The sequence below is a fragment of the Artemia sp. Qi Xiang Cuo genome, chromosome 8 (genome assembly GCF_049724085.1).
Source record: "Artemia sp. Qi Xiang Cuo chromosome 8, ASM4972408v1, whole genome shotgun sequence".
NCBI lineage: Eukaryota > Metazoa > Arthropoda > Branchiopoda > Anostraca > Artemiidae > Artemia > Artemia sp. Qi Xiang Cuo.
The window spans coordinates 60,477,820-60,499,560 of record NC_142801.1 but is presented as its reverse complement, the minus strand read 5'-3'; the positions used below and the strand labels follow the sequence as shown (position 1 = coordinate 60,499,560).

Here is a 21,741-nt window from a genome sequence, read left to right as displayed (position 1 = left end):
TTTTGTGACCTATTTTTGAAAACTGACCACATTATTCTTTAGTTCTGCAGAGAAAAACAGCCCCATCTTTTTAGTGCAAGTTCACTAATACATTGAGTTAATTAATGCTGAGATACAAATCTGGACAGAAAAGGAAATACAATTTCTGGAGACCGACTTTTCCAAACCTGATTAGTTCTTTTGTTAGAAAATTAACCAGTTTAAAGATCGAAAAGTTTAGAGCCACAATATTTACTGTAAGTAAAATTTCTTTATCTCTGGTTGACTTGGATTCGTCGACCAGTAAATTGTGTCTTGCTGAATGATTTCAATCAGGCAAAATGTTTCTCAGGTGGACATCCTTCATAAATTATGCATAGCTTATAGACAATGGACCCTTGCACAAATAATTTATAAAAAATAAAAAGCATATAATTTATAAAAAATAATAAATAAAAAAAAAAAAAATAAAAAATAATAAAAATAAAAATTATAAAAAAAAAAAAAATTAAAAAAATATTTTTTATTTATAAAAATAAATAAAAAATTAAAAAAAAAAATTTTAAAAAAAAAAAATAAAATAATAAATAAAAAACCAGGGAAACTTTCATGAACAGTTTTAGTCCGGCCCGACCACACAAAGCCTTATTTCGTCTGATTCAACATTCGCTGCAGTCCGTGGAATATTTTTGCTCTCTAGACCTTCCCCAAGCGATTTGTTTCTTTTCGCCCACTTGGCCATCCATTTCGGGAATTTATTTTGTAAATAATGAATACTTTTAAAAAGAAACCAACAGTTAGACGAGCAGTGGCACCAATTTATGAAAATATCTTCCTTTTTTGGGGAGGAGGGGGGGGGGATATATGTTTCAAAATCTGAGGGCGGCAATTTTGTTTTTTCATTTTTTTATCCAACGAAACTAACAAAAATACATTTTTCTTACTAAAATACTAAAAGAGGGTTGTTTTTAAATTCCAGAGGGTGGGGCTGTTGTTGTCTAGGCTTTGAATAATTTCAACCATGAATCCTAAATTCTATTTAGCACAATGAAAATTATGTTGAGAAATGAGATAATTTTATTAAAAGTAGATATGCGTTTTCCAGATTTTAAGCGTATTTAACTTTTTCTTAGCTATAAATAAATAGTTTCTGAACATTCCTCGGGCTAGAAAATGAAATAAATGTTCAATTTGCACGCAAAAATCACGTCATGCAATTACTGGCTCGTAAAAAACTTTTTTTTTTGCTTTGAACAATTTTTCCAGACACGAGGATTTTCAAACTTCATAAGGTCAATGACAGGCTTGATGCTGAGCTCGATTCCCCTTTTTTATGGGTTTTTGCCCTTACTCATAATTATGCAAAGTTTCTCCAGGAAGAAAAAAAGAAGAAGAAAAACAGAAGAAGCACTTACAGAACACACCAGAGTGATGGCATAAACATGAAAACATGAAAACACACGAAAAACATGAAAACACATTAAATCAAACGATTCTTCCTTACAATATTCCAAAAGTTGTTTTAAAGATAGTCATCTCCAAGAGAATGAACATGTTTTTCGTTTTAGAAAGGCATAACCTGTAGTGGCGTAATTTCTTCAAGAAGCTGGGGGGGGGGAGGGGAAGTTGGAGCCGATTTTCCCAAGATAAGCAAAAATGAAAAGGAAAAATGATTCATTCAGTACCATAAAGGCAAAGGTATACAAAAGAAAACTGATCTGTTTCTGTGGTTGCTTAAATTATGTGGGCCTTGATAAGATTTTTGAAAATGCTAAATTTCAACTGGGAAGGGAGGGGGGAAACTAGGATCTGGGGTGGCATTTGTCCCTTTCTGTCCCATAGCAAATTACGCCCCTGATAACCTGCAGTTGTTTTGGGTTTGCAATTTTTATTATTACATTTTGATCAGCTTTTAAAGCGCTAAAAAAAAAAGCTTAGATTCGTCCAGAGGAAAAGACCCGTCAAATCCGTTGAGATCATGGAGTTAAATGGAAAGTAGGCCACGAAAAAAAAAGAAGGCTATCGGGGACTCGTTTTGCCAAGGAGTTCGCAAATCTCATAGAGAGAAAATACAGCCTAACCTAGAACTACATTCTAAGCACATATAACCAGTTGCGTCAATCCACGAAAATGAGGGGGGTGGGAGGAGTAAACTGTATTTTGAAATGTAGGGGGGCAGTTTTGCTTTTTTTTTCTAAACTTTTTTAACAAAAATACCAAAAATACATTTTCAAGGAAACTAACCCCAAACAAGTATTTTTCAAAATCCAGGGGCTCAAATACCCCCTAAAATTGATACACTTGCCTATAAACCAATAGTTTAATGTCAATGTGATATATCTGCAAAACTGATCACTAGTCTAATCAGAATTATTTGTGGTAAATTAGTAGTGTTCTTCATAATTTTAAATATAAGTGTTCTTGTTGTTAAATATGATATTTTATTCTGACGTTTTAAACCCTGTCGTCTTAAATGTTTTAAATTCTTCGATCAGTAGCATTAGTACAGTACCCTAGCTAGAGAGAGGTCACACTTTACCTTTTTTGATTTTATTGCTGAAATTTGAAAAGTAAGGTAACTATACACTTTTGAATAGATATTGGTTGCACAAACCTGATTGGGAATTTTTCGAATACACCCTTTTTAGAATCCTGAATGTTTTTCATACAACCTCATCTACATCTTTTTTCATTCCATTTTTACTACATAGCTTTGCCAGAAACGTAGTCTCTAGTTTCTAGTTACTAGTTTTTACTAGTTATTTACTAGTTTCTAGTCTTAGGTTTGCAAATTGCTTTCCCTTGGTTATCACAAACTCCGTCAGAAAGCATTGATGCCACTTGCCTAAATTTATTTTACAGGGAAGGAAAGTGCCATCATTGGCGTACCAGTAAAGGTGTGCCACGTTGCAACATAACAGGCCCAAGGTCTTACTACCCTGATGTCGGGTTAGGTTAAAAATAAAACAGTATTTCCTTTTATTTTCCATTGTTGCATCTTACCTTGAATTAAATAAAAAAATAGCGGAAGACAATAATAGAAAAGAGTATGAAAAGGGTAGCTCATTCTTGGGTCTGGATTAGAGACAAAATTAGGAATTCTTAATTGTTTCAGGGGAGGAGGAATCCTGAAAAACATAAAGCATCCAGAAAATATTAAAAATTACAGTGAAAATTGCGGCTGTCCTCTGACAAAACCTAGTATCTACAAAAATGGAATTTTTGTTATGAGTGGATCCCGGTTAATTAGACAACGAGGAATCCAATGGTACAAATGAAATAATTCTCCGATGCTTAGTTTTTTTTTTTATCTCGCCTAGTATCTACACAAGACATCAGCTTTGTTTTCGCGTCATGTAGTATGTACATATTACAAACTGACATCTACGCCAAAACCTAGTATCTGACAAATTAAGCTTTACCAACAAAAAAACAAAAACAAAAATCCTAGTATGCAAGAAAACATTCCAAAACACCCTTGCCTTACGAACGGATGCACTTATTACCGATTTGTGTAGGAAAATAAAAAGTAGCATAGTTGGTCAGAAAGTCCGTGAAAGTCGGGGAAAAAAGCGCCTCTGCACAAGATCTCAGTAGAAATCAAAGAAAAAATTACTTCACATATCAACAGCTTCAAGCCATATACCCCACACTACCGAAGAATAATGCACCAAATGTAAACTACTTACTTTCTTCGTTGAGTATCTAGTTCATGTTCCATGAGTTCTTACAAAAACACCCTGACGTTCGTATCTCAGTTGAAACACACAGGCGACTTCTGAAAACCATGGATATCTCTTTGAAAATGCCAGTGAATGATGCTCGCCCACCAAGTGAGCGATATTCAGAAAAAGGCAATGCTATTGAGGTAGATGATGAAGAGCTGCCTGATCAGGAACTCGAAAGTCCTTGGAAACACGAGTGTTTGCTGTACATAGTTATGGCTAGAAACGGTACCCAAAAGTATCACGAAGATGCCAGCGAAAACGAGAGTCCTGATAAAAGAGTATACGCAGTGGACTTTCAGAAGGTGATCTTACTTCCAGTGCTTTCCGGAAATAAGGACTCCATTTCTTTAAGTCGTTTGGTAGTTTTCAACGAGACGCTTGCGAAGATACATCCGAAAGATCCAGGATCTGTTGGGTCAGGAAACTCTTTCTGTGTGCTGTGGCATGAGGAACTAAGAGGCAGGGGAGCAGAGAAGATTGTTGACTTTCTATATTCAGTAATAACTGCAACAAGTAAAAAAGAGGTCAGAGTGTTCATATTGTAGCTGGAAAATCGTTCATGCCAGAAGAAGAACTCGGTCTTGTACACAGCCCTTGTACAAATAGTCAACCAAGATTTCAGCCGGAGTGCACAGCTGATGGAATTCACGGCAACATTGAGGCGAAGGTGAAGAATAAGGGAAAGATACATGATTTTGCTGATTTTTTTTACTTGTGTCAGTGGGTCAAGGAAAGGAGTAACTGTTATCACAATGGACAGTTCCTTCCGAAACTGGACCTCAAAAAAGAGAGCTAGCACAAAGAAGGTCAAGCTGCCTGACTTAAAAGACACTGTTGAAGCTGAGTTCCGTAAAGGACCCTGAAATCTATTTTATAACACCAGCTTTGAGGATGATGAAGTTGAGATTTCTGACTTTCTTCCAAGTCATTCGACCAAAAGAAAATACCTGACCCAGATGCAACACCAAGGCGCATTTTATTTATTATATTCAATAAATTTTTATGTTTCTCGAAAACGGCATCATATTTTTTCGGGAAAATTGGCATCCTCGGATATTCTGGTCCAAAGGAAAAATATGACACCATTGTAGAGAAATTATTCCCAATGATGCCGAGCAAAAGACGCCAATTTCGGAAAAAACCTTCCGGTCACATCTGTTCCAGACTTGACAATAGACGAAGATGACCCCAATGAAGAAAAAAAAGAAATCAGAATGTACATTTGTTCAAACACCCTTATATTCGTATATTATATTGGTATCTTAGAAGGTGTTAGAGTATTGCTAACATTATTTTAAAATGCAAACAAGGTTAATACTAGGTTCTGTCAGTTGAATTTCATGTTGACCTCGCTAGGAAAACACTGACAACCTAGTATCTACTTTTTTCTACGTCTTAAAAAATACGATGGCTTTGTTGTTGGAGTCAGTAAATTATTTTCTATTTGTGTAATACTTCAAAACACTGAAAATGGTTTTGCAAAAGAAGTAGCATAAAAAACAGAATTTTTGTGTTTTACTCGGAACTTACTCAGATGTAGACACTGTGTTTTGTCGGAGGACATCCGATTGTAACTAACCTCGGGATTTCCGAGAGAGGACGAAGGGAACTCGTTCAAAGAGCTCCTCCTTTGCATATGCACTAATTCTTGATGTAGATCCGGTAGTGTAATATGAATTTAGTTCATAGTAACGAAGTATCATTCATAGTCAAGTTATCAATAAAATCTGCGCACGATTACCAAAACTTCGGGGGGGGGGGGCAGTAAACATTCAAAAGACAGATGTGATGCTCAATAGAGCGTGTCCCAAGCATTCAGATTGATACTTTATTTTTAATAGGAGGTCCTCTTGATTTCTTTCTCCCCCTCTTATTTAAAATACTTTTTTTTTACTTTTTAAGAGTATTTTTGCTAGAAAATAGCCTTTTTTGGTAGTTTCATGGAAATAACTTGAAGAAAAAGAACAATTTGCCCCCCCCCCCCCTTAGGTATTCAAAAATAAATTCCTCCTCCTTAAATTTTCGTAAACTGACGCCACTGCATTTGTTCCTCAGACGGATTGTTCTTGAATAGATGGGCCTCGGACAGTCCTCATTAGGGAAACCGCTCCCCCTGATTTGATTCATTTGTGACGGCATTTTTAAAATCAACATGAAATTTTGAAACTATGGCCGTTCATGGTAAGAATGAGTCTTCCTATCCTGGATTTTCTCCTACCGGGACCTCCAGATTCTGAGAGGGCTTCTGGGCTTCAGTTCAGGATCAGAACGCAGTCATAGCGACTGGAAGCTCTGAAAAGGGTTGGAAAATGACAGCAAAAAATGTATCTAAGTGCTCTTTTTTGGGCTGTCTTCACTATCCAGGACACCTAGAATCCGAAAATTCTGGAAGGTGAAGCTTCAGCTTTTCTTTTTTGCCTGTCCCAGGTTCCCGTCATAATTACTTTTGGGCGGAATGGAACGAGAAAAAGTTACGAAAGGTAACTCTTTTTGAAGCCTTTTTGAAAGGTAACTCTATTTTGGAATCTGCCAATGAAGACTGAAGTTTACATTTTGAACGAGCCAGAATAAACTCAATTCTTTTTTGCTCTTTAGATGGAAGAAATCGACGTTTTCCTCAAAAATCGTCGTTTCCTCAAAAAACATTATCCATGAAAATCCATGGCATTCTGAAAATATATGTCATCACATGAAAAATCCATGTTTCATGGATTGTCATGGCGATTACAACCCTGATCATAACTAAAGGTAACTTCAAAAAGAGCCGTTTAATCGACACTGTTAACTTTCCCTTCCTGGTGATAATCCTTTTTGGAATTTCCAATCCATTTGGGTTACGCATTTTTGACGAAGTTTAACAGGTTCTATGGCATTTATTTCACAGCTTCTGAAAATCTACAGTGGCAACATTGGATATAGGATAAAAATTATTGGGCATCACTGGTTACCATTGGTATCAATCATTAGTTACCACCACAGTTTATAGACAGTAAGCTTATCGCAGATCATTTCTGGTCTTCGTTCTCGGTGCGAACAAAAAGCTCCTCCCACTTATTTCTGTATTAGCGGATTAGTCTGTTTTCGTCAATCACTGAGAGATGGTTACCAAGTGCATTATTCGTAATTGCGAAAGCAGAAAAAAACTTGGTGAGCCAGCCAAGTGGTTTGCAAGTGTTCCATCTCACTGTTCCAAATCGAGAGAAGTACCTATCAAGGAAAATAAACTAGCAAGTAATTATTTTAGTTTTAGTAGTTTAAATATTTGATTATCTCTTTTTGAACAAAGGGGTAAAAATTTTTAAAACTTGTGTTTGATTATCTCCTTAATGAGCTCCTCAGTACTACAGACAATAAAAATCAAACCAATATCAATAAACAGATATGAAAAGTGGAAGTGACTATATTTAATTTAGCAGCAAGGCTACATTCATGCCCACTACGTAATTTCCCTTTGAGAAAAATATATATATATATATATATATATATATATATATATATATATATATATATATATATATATATATATATATATATATATATATATATATATATATATATATATATATATATATATATATATATATATATATATATATTATGTTTAAGAGGTAATTACTTGGCAAAAAAAAAAAAAAAAAAAAAAAAAAAAAAAAAAAAAAAAAAAAAAAAAAAAAAACTGTAGTCCTAATCCAGCAATTGAGACAAATTTGCACTTGAACGAGGCTCTCACCTTACACATCCATCCAACTACATAGGACCAAACAGTATACCCAAACCATCAACCAAATAGAAAAGTCAAAATCCATGAAAAGATGTCATCAATAAATTTAAGTCGATGTAAAATTACCAGCAAAAGCACCTTAAATCTAATAATAACATTACACTACTAACTACCGGTTTTCATGTATGCATTGGAAAAAATTAATTTAAAATTAGTTTCTTCAAAATTAGTGTTCCAACGTTGAAGCCAAGTTTCGTGTCCAAAAGAAATCTGACTTGTCTACCCGTGAAAAGATCTGATACCGCCAATGTTTATATCTGCAAAAACGTTCTCCGGAGCACTCGCACCCCGGTACGGGTTTTTATAATGGGTGAGATAGAGAATGATCATACTGCTAATTATATAAACTGTGGTTACCACAGAGCTGCTTGGACTCATATCCTCCAATGCTGAAGGAGAGTCTCATGCTCGATGCACCGGGCATCACTGGAAGGATAGATAGACTAACATAGTTAAAAACGATAAACAAACATATTTAACATAGCCCTAATCCCTATGGTTAATAGCGAAAAAGAAAATACCTCGTTCTCAGTGGTAGCGGAGTAGTTCTGAAAATTTTTAGTAGTTCAGTTTACCTTTTTTTTTAGGTTGATGCAATATGTAGATCAAAAAGCTAAGAAAAACAACAAAATCTAATTTTAAATATCAGAATTGTAAAGTTTACCATTAATTAAAATTAAAATAGTGGTTGTATTTATTTCTTTTCTTTTTTGTTCATGTTCTTTTCTTTGGCTCAAAGGTAAAGAAACCACTTCTGTCAAAAGAAACAATATTCATACGTGAATAGACAAAACAGAAAAAAAAATAATAAAACTCTACTCTTTGCATCCTAACCTAGCCGCAACTATTTTATAGTCAATGAAAACTAATTTGAAAACGAAAGAAACTGCGTATTCTGGTTAAACCAAAAATAGCTTAAATGTTTAAATTACATGTTTAAACTAGTCCTAGCCGAGTGGTTAGCACGCTAAACTTGAAATCCTTAGTTCGTGAGTACAGTGGTTCCAGTCCTGGTGTCATTTTTTTTTTTGGTTTGGAACGGGGGTCAGTGGCGTGATTCTGTAAAGCGGCATTCACATGCGTGTCTAGCTAGAATTCCATGTCTAGACACGTGTTTAGCCAGACTTCAATATCTAGGCAATGACCGTTCACAAGTAAAATTCGGTGCTTAGCTAGACATGCTAGACAAGGTACTTGGCTAGACTTTGAGTTCTTGACTCTAGAACTCAATGTCTTGGATTTTTGATTAAAGTCAATCAGAATGTTTCAAGTTCCAATATTTTCATCATCTATGTTTACATTTTTAAACTGAAATTTAATTTTGTTTTCTTATTAATTGTTTTTTTTTTATTTTAGGCCAATATACAACACCAGACATACTAGTGAAGCACACTAAGACAATTGTTTGGCTTATCTCACCCATTATCTTGTGACAGTAAAAATAGGAATTACAATTTTGAAAGTTTTACCCGCATAAGCTCTCTTGATTGGCTAGAAATGAGAAGCCAATCGTTGTCTATTTGAAACTAAATTTGTAGTTTTAGCTAAGCACCGAATTTTACTTGTGAACAGTCGTTGCCTAGACATTGAAGTTTGGCTAGACACGTGTCTAGACATGGGATTCTGACTAGAAACGCATGTGAACGCCGCTTAAGCTCAGGCAGATTCGATCTGCCTGTAAAAGGGTACCTGGAGAAATATGTGGAAAGTAAGCAGGAAGGGTGTGTGAAAGCACAGGATGGCTGGCCTCCAAACCCCCATTGCACTTCCTGGCTGAAGGGCCCTGAAACGGAGATAAACACCACCGGTAGGAGCTGTAAGGTCCAATGCTGTGTTCTTTACCTTTTATCACCTTTAACAGAAATACAAATTTTAATAAATTAAATCTAAGATTGTTTTATTTATTTATGCATGTCATGGGTAACAAAATAACCTCAGTGACGCTATTAGATTCCTATTTAATTAATTAAATCCTATCTTTATTTATTAATTTAATTGCTATTTAAATACGAATTAATTCAACTAGGAATTAACTTGAATATGAATTTATTAAGCAGGAATTAACTTAATTCCAATTTAAATTAGTTTAATTCTTGTTAAAATAAAAAACAGAAAATAAAACCATCAAGTTTGAAAGTGGGTACCTACCCGGAAGAGACAGGTCGGCGCGGGGAATATTCCAGGTACGTTCTTCCAAGATAATCCTTATATTCTCTTCTATTATCTTCTCTGTATTCAGAAAGCTCTTGAGTTAGTCTTCTTGGCTTTTTTAAATCACGGATTTTTCGACTTCTTGAGGATCCTGAGTTAGGGGGAGAAATTGACTGTGACATGTTCATTGACCTTGAGTCACTTTGATCCTGTGAATTACTTAATTGAGAGGGTGCCCGAGATGACTTGTCATCATCAACTATTTCTGAGAGCTGCTTATAAATTGACTTTTTTCGATCTGGACTGAGATCCCGTCTTGGGTTCATTGACAATGGGATTCCAAGTTTAGATGGAATATCAGACTTTTTATTCTGTGGTTTTCGAAGAACATTCTCCATTGACCTTTTCATTCTACTTGCATCAATGTTACCATCTCTCTTTTTCGATGCCGAAATAACATCTTTTCGATACTGACAATTTTCTCTGCGAATAAAATGCGCAGGTGGGGGATTTGTTGCACCGTCAGGCTCCTGCCTCGTCTTTTCTTCCCAACTTGACCGTGACAAATCGCTCGTATTGATACTATAGTCAATAGTCGGATCTCTTGGGTAACTACTTTTTGTATGGTTAAATTTTTTCTGGGTTAGAGGTACATCCTTAGGGCTTCTTTCGAAATCGTTAAAACGATTTTCTTCTCCACTGGGGGTTCTTCGGACAGGTTCCCAACTGTCGTCACTATTTTTTTCTGACAGAGAATGGTCTCGAAAGCCACTATCTTTTCTCACAGCTGACGCTCTTTCCCGTCGGAGTGATGAACACTTCTCCGCTTCTTTTTCTATTGTCTGAAGCATATGAAGTTGTTGTTTGACATTATTTCGCTCTGCAAATCTTTTTCTTTGAAAATCTTCTTCTACTCTCCTCATTATTTCAGCTTCGGCAAGCCTTTTCTTTTCCTTTTCTTCAGCTTCTCTGCTTAGCTTTTCTTCAAGCATTTTCCTCTCATTTACTCGGAGCGTACTTTTAAAAGTGAATTTTTTTGCCTTTCTTTGTTCACTTGTTAAAAGATTTGAAACAGAATTTGATGACATAGCCTTAGATTTGTTATGGGTATAAAGTGGATCAGCTGATTTAGCTCGCCTAACATCGAACTCCTGCTGCTTAGGAGCTCTATGAAGTGAGCTGGTTCTGCGTGAATCATATTCAGGAAGGTAAATAATTCGTGATTGTCTATTTGAAATTGGAACAACAGCAAAGTCAGGATTGTCGTGATTTAGAGCAGGCATTGAAGAGCTTAAGTTAGCCGAAATATCTGCACTTTCGTTCAACTGTGTTGTACTCCTACTCAAGTACCAGTTCCCTGGTGAATCATTGTTTATGCTTTGTGTACTAGAACTTCTTGATGAAAATACAGAGCTAACGGCTCCTGATACAGATCTTTTCAGCTTTCGAATACTGTTGAATTTATATGGAGTTGGCTGTTGCAGGGTACTCTCTTCACACTTTTTGTTCTTAGCTCTTTGACAGGCAGAGCTGGAGTCACTCCAAGCTTGATTTTTCGTAAACATGCTAGTTTTACCGGGAATTAGCTTTGGTGGAGTTACAGCCCCAGATCCACGACGTACAAGTTCTTCATGTTCTTCGATCACACTACTAGCGTCAAGATCCTGCTCAGGCGCCCAGCTTTGATAGACAGGAGAAGAAGCAGCAAGAGGCTTTTCAACCCCCGGTGCAGGACTGCTCGTATCACCGGATATTCCTGAATCACCTGATCTGTGTTTAATATCTTCTTCAAGTAACTGACTAGATTTCACAACTTTAGAATGAATTTGCGACGAAGTATCACTCAGTGCACGCCAAGCAGCTGAGGGAGAAAACTTGGGAAGCTCCAGCTGTTTTTTTGGAAGAGTTGGTCTTAAATGAAGAGATATTTTATCATCTTCTTCTTCGCTTTCTGTTGTTAGAGGATAAACTGGAGGAGGAGCAGGAATGTTTTGTTCTTTCCATAGCCCTGCCTGTGATTCATTTACAAAACTGTTAATTCTTTCCCGCCTCGCTTCAATTTCTGAATTGTCCGGAAGCAATGGCTCACTAATATTGCTCTTACTTTCAATCCCTTTGTCACTACAGCTATTGTCAGTAGGTAAACTATGTTTAGCGTTGTTAACTACTGCCTCAACAATGAACTGATCATCACCAGTCACTGCCACTTCCATATCTCCAGGATTTTGTCCAAAGTAAAATGTTTGGGGCTTCTCCAACATGGACGCCTTTCTTTGCACCGCTTTTTTCACCTCCATTTGGAATGCAGGATCAGAACTTACTATTGCCACCCGCGGACGCAACTGGGAATTATCTATTTCGTCCCAACCACTCTCATTAACAGTTTGGGGCTCCTTCGTTCTGAATGATGTTTCTTTTTGTAAAGTCACAACTGGTCCATTAAAGTCACTTTCGTTATCACTACAAGCTAAAGACTGCATATCACGTTTGCTGCTCACACTAGACGCACGCGACCGATCCTCAGAAACCGGCCGACGTTCCCTTGGATCACTTGAGTCAGAGCCAAAATTTGGTGCAGGTGCTCTCGCTTTCTTTCTTGACCTTATTTTTTGTTTTGATGGAGCTTCACTCGTTTTTTTCACAGGTTCGCACTCACGGAGATCTGGCTCACTTTTAAAATTTCGTTTTTCTTTTTCAAATTTTGCTTCTATTTTACGAACGCTTATAGTGCCTCCTTGATTCAAAATATTTCCATTTTCTGTTAGCTTCAATTTCTGCCCTGGTATGCGCTGGGGTAAAACTTTAACCATCTGTGGATCCGGTGATATGCCACGCCTGAAAAAAAATGAAGTTAATTTTTAAGTTATTTTTTTAGAACTTAAACTGTAGTTTCAAGACGAAAATTCCAGCATTAATACCCAATAAGCCAAATATTACAGAGCATTAATTCCATCAAAGATCGTAAAACCACCTTTAAAAATAACAGCAATATTTTCAATAATTAGAGTTAACGACGGTTTAAAATTTTTGAGGCAAAAATTTTGTAAAACCTTGACTGAACACAAACAACAGGGAACAAATTAATACATTTTAATACGCATTTTAAATACACACATTTCTAGTTTTCTTTGAATACATTCTGTTTGCGTCTGGTATCCAACAGTTCGTGGTAACGAACTGTAAGTAAGGAGCGACCCGGCTCAATGGTAACCGAAACTGTAGAAAACAGAATTTTGATACCAATAGATACGTCAAAAGAATCAGATTTTAATGCGAATCTCAAATATATAAGTTTCATCAGGTATAGTTCTACCTATCAAAAGTTTCGAGCCTGAGAAAACTTGGCTGATTTTCGAAAAAAGGGGGAAAGACCCCCTGAAAGTTATAGAACCTTAATGAAAATCACACCATCATATTCAGCGTATCAGAGAACCCTACTGCAGAGGTTTCAAGCTCCTATTTACAAAAACGTGGAATTTTGCATTTTTTTGCCAGAACACGGATGCGTGTTTATTTGTTTGTTTTTTTTTCCCAGGGGTGATCGTATCGACCCAGTGGTTCTAGAATATCGTAGGAGGGCTCATTCGAACGAAAATTAAAAGTTCTAGTGCCTTTTTTAAGTGACAAAAAAATGGAGGGCAACACTAGGCACCTCCCACGCTCATTTTTTTCTCAAAGTCACTAGATCAAAATTTTGAGATAGCCATTTTGTTCAGCAGGGTCGAAAATAGGATAACTATGTCTTTTATGATGACTTAATCCCCCCGAAGTCGCCGGGGGGAGGGCTGAAAGTTATGAACTTTACCCAATGTTAATATATAGTCTTGGTTATTGGGAAATATAAAGACGTTTTCAGGGGGGATATTTTCTGGTAACGGGGGGGAGTGGGTCGGGGGTTATGTGGGAGGATCTTTCCATGAAGGAAGTTTTCATGGGGGAAGGGACATTGCTATGAAGAGGGCGTCGGATTTCCCAGCATTATTTAAAAAAAGATCAGAAATTATGTATATAAAAAAATAAGTTTTTCAAGTAAAAGTAAGGAGCAACATCAAAACTTAAAACGACATAAAACATTACGTATATGATTGGGTTCACCTCCTAGTCAATACCTCGCTCTTTAAGCCAAAGATTTTTTAGTACTTTCATAAGAGCTATTTATTCTAAATAACGGCCTTTGTGCTTAAGGGGTCATTTTTAAAGAATTGGAACAAATTTAGAACTTTAGCTTAATGAGCAAGGTATTGACTAAGAGGCGAACCCTCTAATATACGTATTAAAAATATATGAATATAGAAGTTCGTTATGTAAGTTAATTCGAAAGTTACGTATATTTATTACTAATAAAAACGTTTGTAAATAAAATTAAACAGGTTTCGAGAAAGCAATTTAACCAAATAAGAGTAAAATTAATATTCAAACTTTGTTATAATTATTCATGTACGGTGAACCAAAATCAAAACCTGCATTAATTCTAAAACGTTCAAAAATTAAATAAAAAATACAAGTTTTTTTTAACTGAAAGTAAGGAACGACGTTAAAACTTTAAACGAACAGAAATTATTCCGTATATGAAAGGGGCTGACCCATCCTCAACGCCTCGCTTTTTACGCTAAAGTTTGACTTTCTCACAACTCTATTTTTTTTAAACAATGAAAACCTTTAGCGTAAAGAGCGAGGCGTTGATGAGGGGTCAGCCCCTTTCAGATACGGAATAATTTCTGTTCGTTTTAAGTTTTAACGTCGTTCCTTACTTTCAGTTAAAAAAACTTGTTTTTTTTATTTAATCAACTTACATAAAGTCTGAGTTATTCAGATTCATTTATTCCTTCACAACCACACAGGAGAGTATCGTCAAAATTAGGAAGCTCAAACACAATAGTTTTTTTTTTAAAACCTATTATTATAAGAGTATTTTCATTATACATTAAAGACAAGCTTAAAAAATAAATAGCTCTTCACTTACGGGCCTTTTAGTTTAACCTTAACTATTATACGTACTTAGCTCGAGATATTAGTTTTGATCTGCTCCGTAACCAACCGTTAATTAACGTTTAATAAATTAAACTTAAATTAATATTTCGTTAGTATTAGTTTAATTATTTTAATAAATCATTAATTTTTATTTTTTACTTCTCTTTTTACTACTAATGTCGCTTTCAGGTCGGCCAAATGGAGAATGCATTTGGTTTGTCTATTAGAGGAGCTTGACAGCCAAAACCTTAAAAATTCTCCCTGGGAGAGGGGAGTAGCTTAGTTTAAAGAAATAAGCCAATTTTGACACAGAGATTCTTCCTTTTGGGCCACAGTGGAGTAGAGCACACATTGATTCGCCTTCAAAAGATGTATTTCTATTATAACAGTGTTTAAAATTTTAGTCTTAATCATCCTTAAAATAATATCGTAATTATTACTTTGGCTATTATTTGAGAAGAGAGTCTTTACTTGGGTACCATTTTTCACCATATATAAATTTTGAAGATTTCCCATAAGGGGGTGCAACAGGGATGTCAGTTGGGGGGAGGGAGGAGGTTCTCCTACACTTTCTCCCTTCCCCCCTGATTTAAAAAGTACCTTTTTAGGGTGAGTATTTCCATCAAAAATCACTTTTTATGGTATTTTGACTGAATAAACCCCCCCCCCCTGGATTTTGATAAATAGATTTTGCGCCCTCCTATACATATCCATAAGTTGACGTCACTGGGGTGCAAGCACCCTTATGGGAACGGGAGAATTTATAGGAATAATTGTATAAGAAACCTCTATAATGAAATAGCACCTGGTCGTAAGAAACAAATTCCTTGGAAAGATCCGATTTTAAAAGGAATTTCAGTTTTACATGAAAAGAGATATCAGGGATTTCATGTAATACATTTATAAATTGATTATTTAAGCAGGGGTCTTGTAGCTTATCTAAAGCTGCGTCGACATTCAGTGTTTTCTGGAAAACTGAGACGGAATACTGGGGGGGGGGGAGGTAGTAGTCTACACTAGCTAAAATCGTAATAAATTCAGTAGATCAAAATGTAGCCGTGAGGTAATATTTTGGTGGCTTTGGCCTTAAATCAAGCTTCTGGGCTTAGCAGATGAGGCTCCCCCGAATTCTGATTCTCAAGACTTCCTATCTTCTTGACTACCCCTTGCTGAGTCTCTTTCCCTGTGTATTATTCTATTATATCAGTATCTCAGATGCTCCAGCCTGAGTTTAATCTTCACAGGATTCCTTTTCCGGAAGAACAGTGGCCCCAATTCACAGAAATGTAGGGAGGGGAACAAAAAAATATTTTACAAGATCTATGGTGGGTTCCATTTTTTTTTTTTTAAATGAAATTCCAAAAAGGATATTTTCAATGAAAATACCCAAAAAGGTATTTTTCATGTCTAGTGTGGGGAGGGGGCAAGAAGAAATCTAGAGGAGAAATAAATCACGTGCATTCCAGTTCAAATTTATTGCTTTATAAAACTCCCAGAAAACAGAACAACCAATCTTCTCAACTGGTTTTCTGGCATACCCGTCTATTTTTGGTACCTTATTGCGCAATACTCAGAAACGAAAAAAATTGGTGGTAGAAGTTGTCTACGCCCAAAGAGTATGACTAACTTATAAGAGTGGAAACTGGCGATTAAAAAACTATCAGCGCCATCTAGTGTTTGGCAGCACTTGGTATTTTTTCAGTTTAACATTAAGAATAATTAACTTAATTAGTGTAGTAGGTAAAATTGGTGAAAAAAAAATTAGAAAAAAAAACTCAGTTCCTGACAAAAAACACGGTTACGAAGCTTGAAAAAATGTACAGTGTCGCCAAACGCTTGATGGCGTTGATAGTTTTTTTTTTGTCGAAACTAGCGCCAGTTTCAAATCTTATAAATCACCCCTAGTCTTTGGTCTACACAACCAAGTTTCCCAGATGCACATCCCAGTTTTTCAGGAAACACTTAACGTAGACACGGCATAAAGGGGTTTCAAGAATGTCTTACAAGATTCAAAGGGGTGTGGCTCTTGAAAACTTATGAAATCACTGATGCAAAGAGACTTGAAACTTTTATTTACGGACCGTTTAAAACCCATAAAATGAAATAAAATGTTTTTCTTATCCCATCATTTTCGTCGCAGGTGTGCAAATCTGACAATAAAAATCAGTGCTGTTGATTAATTGAATTTTATGCGGAAGATATGATTAAACTGATAAACCAAGATTTCTTTCAGCTTGCCGCTACAAGGTTCAATCACCTGCAAAATGTTAAATCGATAAAACATGAAGGCCCTGGAGTTGCCAAAAAACCAAACTTTTTTTAAATAGATCTTTTGCATTTAAAGTAATAAAAATCATAGTTTCATTGACAAAGGATTTTTTAAATCCCTTAAATCTTGATACAACAACCAAGACCAAGAAGAAATGGAATAAAATCCGAACTGAATAACGCTTTAATAATGGAAACGTATTTTTTACAGTTGTACTGAAAGTCAAGTTAAAACCTTATGAATGTTTAAATAAACATAATCAACAATATAATTGATTAATATAATTAAGGTAAATAAATATAAAATGTTTGGTTTCAGTGGGAATTGACGCCCATTTAGACATTCCAGAATAACTATTACTAAAAAATATCTGAGGTCCAATGTTTTCTTTCCATTCAGGATTGAAGCTGCAATAAGTAAATCAAACAAGGTAATTAAGCGATTATAGGGTGGTACTAAAATATGCCCACGCAGAGAGAGCCCTAAATCCCAATAAAACTAAATAAATCATCATTTTTGTGATTGTACATATAATTTTCAAAAATTGGAATTAGTTCATCCTTTAAATATGAATTTCCGCCCCCCCCCCATTCCTGAAGCACTAAATATAGGATTTTTTTATATATTTTTTAAAAGATAATCAAATATGCGTGCAGAAGCGCCATGAGGTGATTGCCAAAACATTATGTCGCCCCATTGATTTTTAGAACTACACTCCCCTCGAAATAAAATTGAACTGACACCCAAGTATAATTTTTTTTTCAGGGGTAGTCGGATCCGCCTGTGATCATAAACTATGAAGAAAAGTTCATCCGAGTGGAAATTTAAAGTTGACAGTAAGAGATCAGGTCATAGCAAAGTGCAGATTTCTTTCGGTTTTTCCACATACTATATTACCACATACCGCATATTTATATACTATTTTAACCCAAATAGGTTCAAAATACTGTCGAGCCAAAACTCTGAGATGGGAAATCGGTTTAAACTGCCAAAAATCTATTTATCCTCCCAGTTTCAGAAACAATGCTGTTGCAAAAGTGTCACATTCATGTCTAAATACGAGAGAGAGGTACATGATCTTTCTGCGAATGAAGGGGGAGGCTAAACATCGAAAAATGCTTTATAGAGCTATAATTATAGGCTTTCCACGTTAGGTCCAACGGAATGACTTAGACACGGCAATTAACCCCCAAGTCTCTCATCATTTGGAGGAATATATTTGGGCTAGGAGCGCAACATTGAGGATGAGCAGGTGATAGCTCCCTTCTTATTAGAGAAACAGTAGTTTTTAGCTTAGAATTGTAGTTTATAAAAGTCAAAGAATGGGCATATATACCATTGAGAGGGGGAATTTGATGGAGGTAGCAACCACCCAACGGAAACCCTAAAACTTTATAAAAGTGAGGAATTAATTACACCTAATCCACCTAATTGAGCTCCCATTCTGATGTATTCTTATGCAAAAGATAAATTGAATTTGAAAAGCGAGATTGGATGGATTGGAATCTGTTTACTTTTTGGTGTTGAGGGATTTTATAATCCCTATAATTTCTTTTTTTTCTGAAATAGTGTCTAAATGACTTGTGTGTCTTTCCCTACGTTACATGCCATGGTGCCTTTGGGGCGATTAGCGCTACGTAAATATTATTTTATCTGTCCGTTTCAAACCTAGGTCGTTCTTTAGTTTTATTGGGGAAAAAACTTGTTTTCTTTATATAGTTGCTGAAAACACTTTACTCTTGGAATATTTTTAATAATTTAATTATCATTAAACAACCATTAAATATTCAATAAGCCGTGGCCCATGCCACGGCTTACGGCATCCCACCTAAAACATGCCGTGAAGTCATTGGCCACTTGTGAGCAACGTTGCCACCACGGTGAGTTCCTAAAGTGCTATAATTGCCCAAATTTGCGTGATACACAGCAATTTCTGGTGCTATAGTAAAAAAATCGACTGTAATAGTGCTAAAATAGCACTTTAATGCTGGTGGGGACGGAAGCTCCCCCCCCTGCGTACGTGCCAGGGTCTAAGGATAGGTGGGTTCAGTTGGTAGAAGAAAAAACAAAAATGTTTAAATTGCTATATTAAATGAAGGCTATGTTTTTATCCTTCAGCTATAGTTTAAGCTATATTTAAAATTATCTTTATTTATCTGAACAATATTATACTAAATTATAGGGAAAATTATCTTGAGTTTACCTTAAGTTATCTTAAGGTCAAAAATTTAGTACAGTAGTCTAAGGTAATGGCTAGGTAGACATAACGTTTTCTTTCGGCATTTTATGAGTAGAAAGGGGGGTACCAGCCCCACGATTCACCCCTGCTGCCACCTACATCTTTTTTTACATAATTTATGCATGTTTTTATGTCTGTTCGTTGTCAGTGAGAATGAAAAAACCGGAATTTTTTCACTTGAAAAACATGAATTTTCTCACTTTTATGGATGTTTTCTTGGACGGTTATGGGTGTTGGTCAATTTATTTGATGTTTTTCATTGATGTCAGCATCAATTCATGTCTGTTTTATGGTTTTTGTCAGTGAGAATGAAAAAACAGGAACTTTTTCACATTTATGGATGTAAACAGTAATTTGTGTCTGGTTTATGGTTTTTTTCAGTAAGAATGTAAAAACAGGAACTTACTCACTTTTATGGATATTAACAGTAATTTATGTCTGTTTTATGGTTTTTGTCAGTGAGAATGAAAAAACAGGAACTTTCTCACATTTATGGATGTCAACAGCAATTTATGTCTGTTTTATGGTTGTTGTTTTGGTCATGTACATGCTCGACGCGAATGTTATGAGTTTCCAGGAAACAGTTAGAAACAATTCTCCAAGAAACATCTTAGCGATGAATTGTTTTAGCGCGGGAATCAGGTTTCTTAGTAATTTCAAATGCGTCAGCGCAGAGATTCCAAAAACAAAAAGAATACGCTGAAGTTACGATTAGGGATTATTTGGGCGAAACCGTTTTAGGGAATTATTTCGGTGAAACAGTTAGAGACATTTTAAAAGATGATTTAAAAGATGATTTTAGAAGAGGATTTGAGGGTGAAACTCTGTGGTCGTCATAATACACAAGTTCCATTTGCACAGTGTTGTGAGGTCCCCTACCACAACCCCAAAGAGTCCTCATACCGCACCCCAACCCCGAAGGGTCCTCATACCCCACCCCAACCCCGAAGGAAGCCCCCGGTCCTCAAAGGTCCACCGGGCTCCCAAAGGGCCACCCGGCCCTCAAGGGTCCCCCAGACCTCCAAAGGACCCCCCAGGCCCCAAAGGCCCCCTCCCCCCTTGGCCCCCAAAGGGCCCCCTCCCTCCCTCTCCCTCCCTCTCCTCCCCCTCCTCACCTTCCCTTCATCCTCTCCTCCTCTCCCTCCTCCCCCTCCCCTCCTCCCCCTCCCCTCCCCTTCCCTCCCCCATTTTTTAATATTTTTTTTGTGCATTGAGACACAGAAGGACCCCCTCCCCCCAGCCCCCCTAAAGGGCCCCCGGCGCCCCAAAGGCTCATGAGCCCCCATTTTAATATTTTTTAAGGCTTTATTATATCTTTTCAGAACAAATTATTATTTTAGGAAATTATTTCGGCGAAACAGTTAGAGACATTTTAAAAGATGATTTTTGAAGAGATTTTAGAAGAGGATTTGAGGGTGAAACTCTGTGGTCGTTATAATACACAAGTTCCATTTGAACAGTGTCGTGAGGTCCTCTATCCCCAACCCCAAAGGGTTCCGATCCCCCAACCCCAACCCCGCAGGAATCCCCTGGTCCTCAAAGGTCCCCCCAAGCTCCCAAAGGACCACCCGGCCCTCAAGAGCCCCCCCAGACCCTCAAAGGACCTCCCCGGGCCCCGTCTTTCGTTGATATATGTTGTCTGAAACCTATGATTTGGGGTGTATGGGTTGCTATTTTTGACTTTTCTGAGTTGGATTTCTTAGTCTTTTATAGGTATGTGTTGTCTGAAACCTATGATTTAGGATGGGTGGTTTGCTATTTTTGACTTTTCTGAGCTGGATTTCTTAGCCTTTCATAGGTGTGTTTTGTCAGAAAATTATGATTTGGGATGTGTAGTTTGCTATTTGGACTTTTCAGAGCTAGGATTCTTAGTCTCTCATAGGTGTTTGTTTTCTGAAACTTCTAGTTTGGGATGAGTAGTTTGCTATTTAAGACTTTTATGAGATAGGATTTCCTAGTATATCGTAGGTGAATGTTGTCAGAAAATTATTATTTGGGATATGTAAATTACTATTTCGGGCTTTTCTGAGCTAGTTTTCTTAGTCCCTCATAGGTGTTTGTTGTCTGAAACCTGTAGTTTGGGATGAGTAGTTTGCTATTTTTGACTTTTCTGAGCTAGGTTTCTTAGCCTTTCATAGGTGTGTGTTGTCAGAAACTTATGATTTGGGATATGTAAATTACAATTTTTGACTTTTCTGAGCTACATTTCTTAGCCTTTCATAGGTCTTTGTTGTCTGAAACCTATAGTTTGGGATGAGTAGTTTGCTTTTGGACTTTTCAGAGCTGGATTTCTTAGCCTTTCGTAGGTGTGTGTTGACTGAAACTTATGATTTGAGATATGTAAATTACTATTTCGGGCTTTTCTAAGCTAGATTTCTTGGTCTTTCCTTGGTGTGTGTTGTCTGAAACCTATGATTTGGGATTTATAGTTTTGCTTTTTAGACTTTTCTGAGCTAGGATTCTTAGTCACTCATAGGTGTTTGTTGTCTGAATACCTATAGTTTGGGATGAATAGTTTGCTATTTCAGGCTTTTTTGAGCTAAGGTTTCTTAGTATTTCGTAGGTGTGTGTTGTCTGAAACTTATGACTTGAGGTGTCTAATTTGCTATTTCAGACATTTCTG

General features: G+C 36.4%; 1 protein-coding gene across 2 annotated transcripts in view; it reads right to left on the bottom strand.

Annotated features, from left to right (window-relative positions):
• LOC148949658 (uncharacterized) overlaps nt 1–21,741 on the bottom strand; it is a 145,321-nt gene that overhangs the window by 36,448 nt on the left and 87,132 nt on the right. For both annotated transcript variants that reach the window (XM_089093643.1, XM_089093644.1), the window contains exon 3: nt 9,637–12,474. In XM_089093643.1, the coding sequence (XP_088949769.1) occupies nt 9,637–12,474 (2,838 nt within the window). The remainder of the gene's footprint in view (nt 1–9,636; nt 12,475–21,741) is intronic.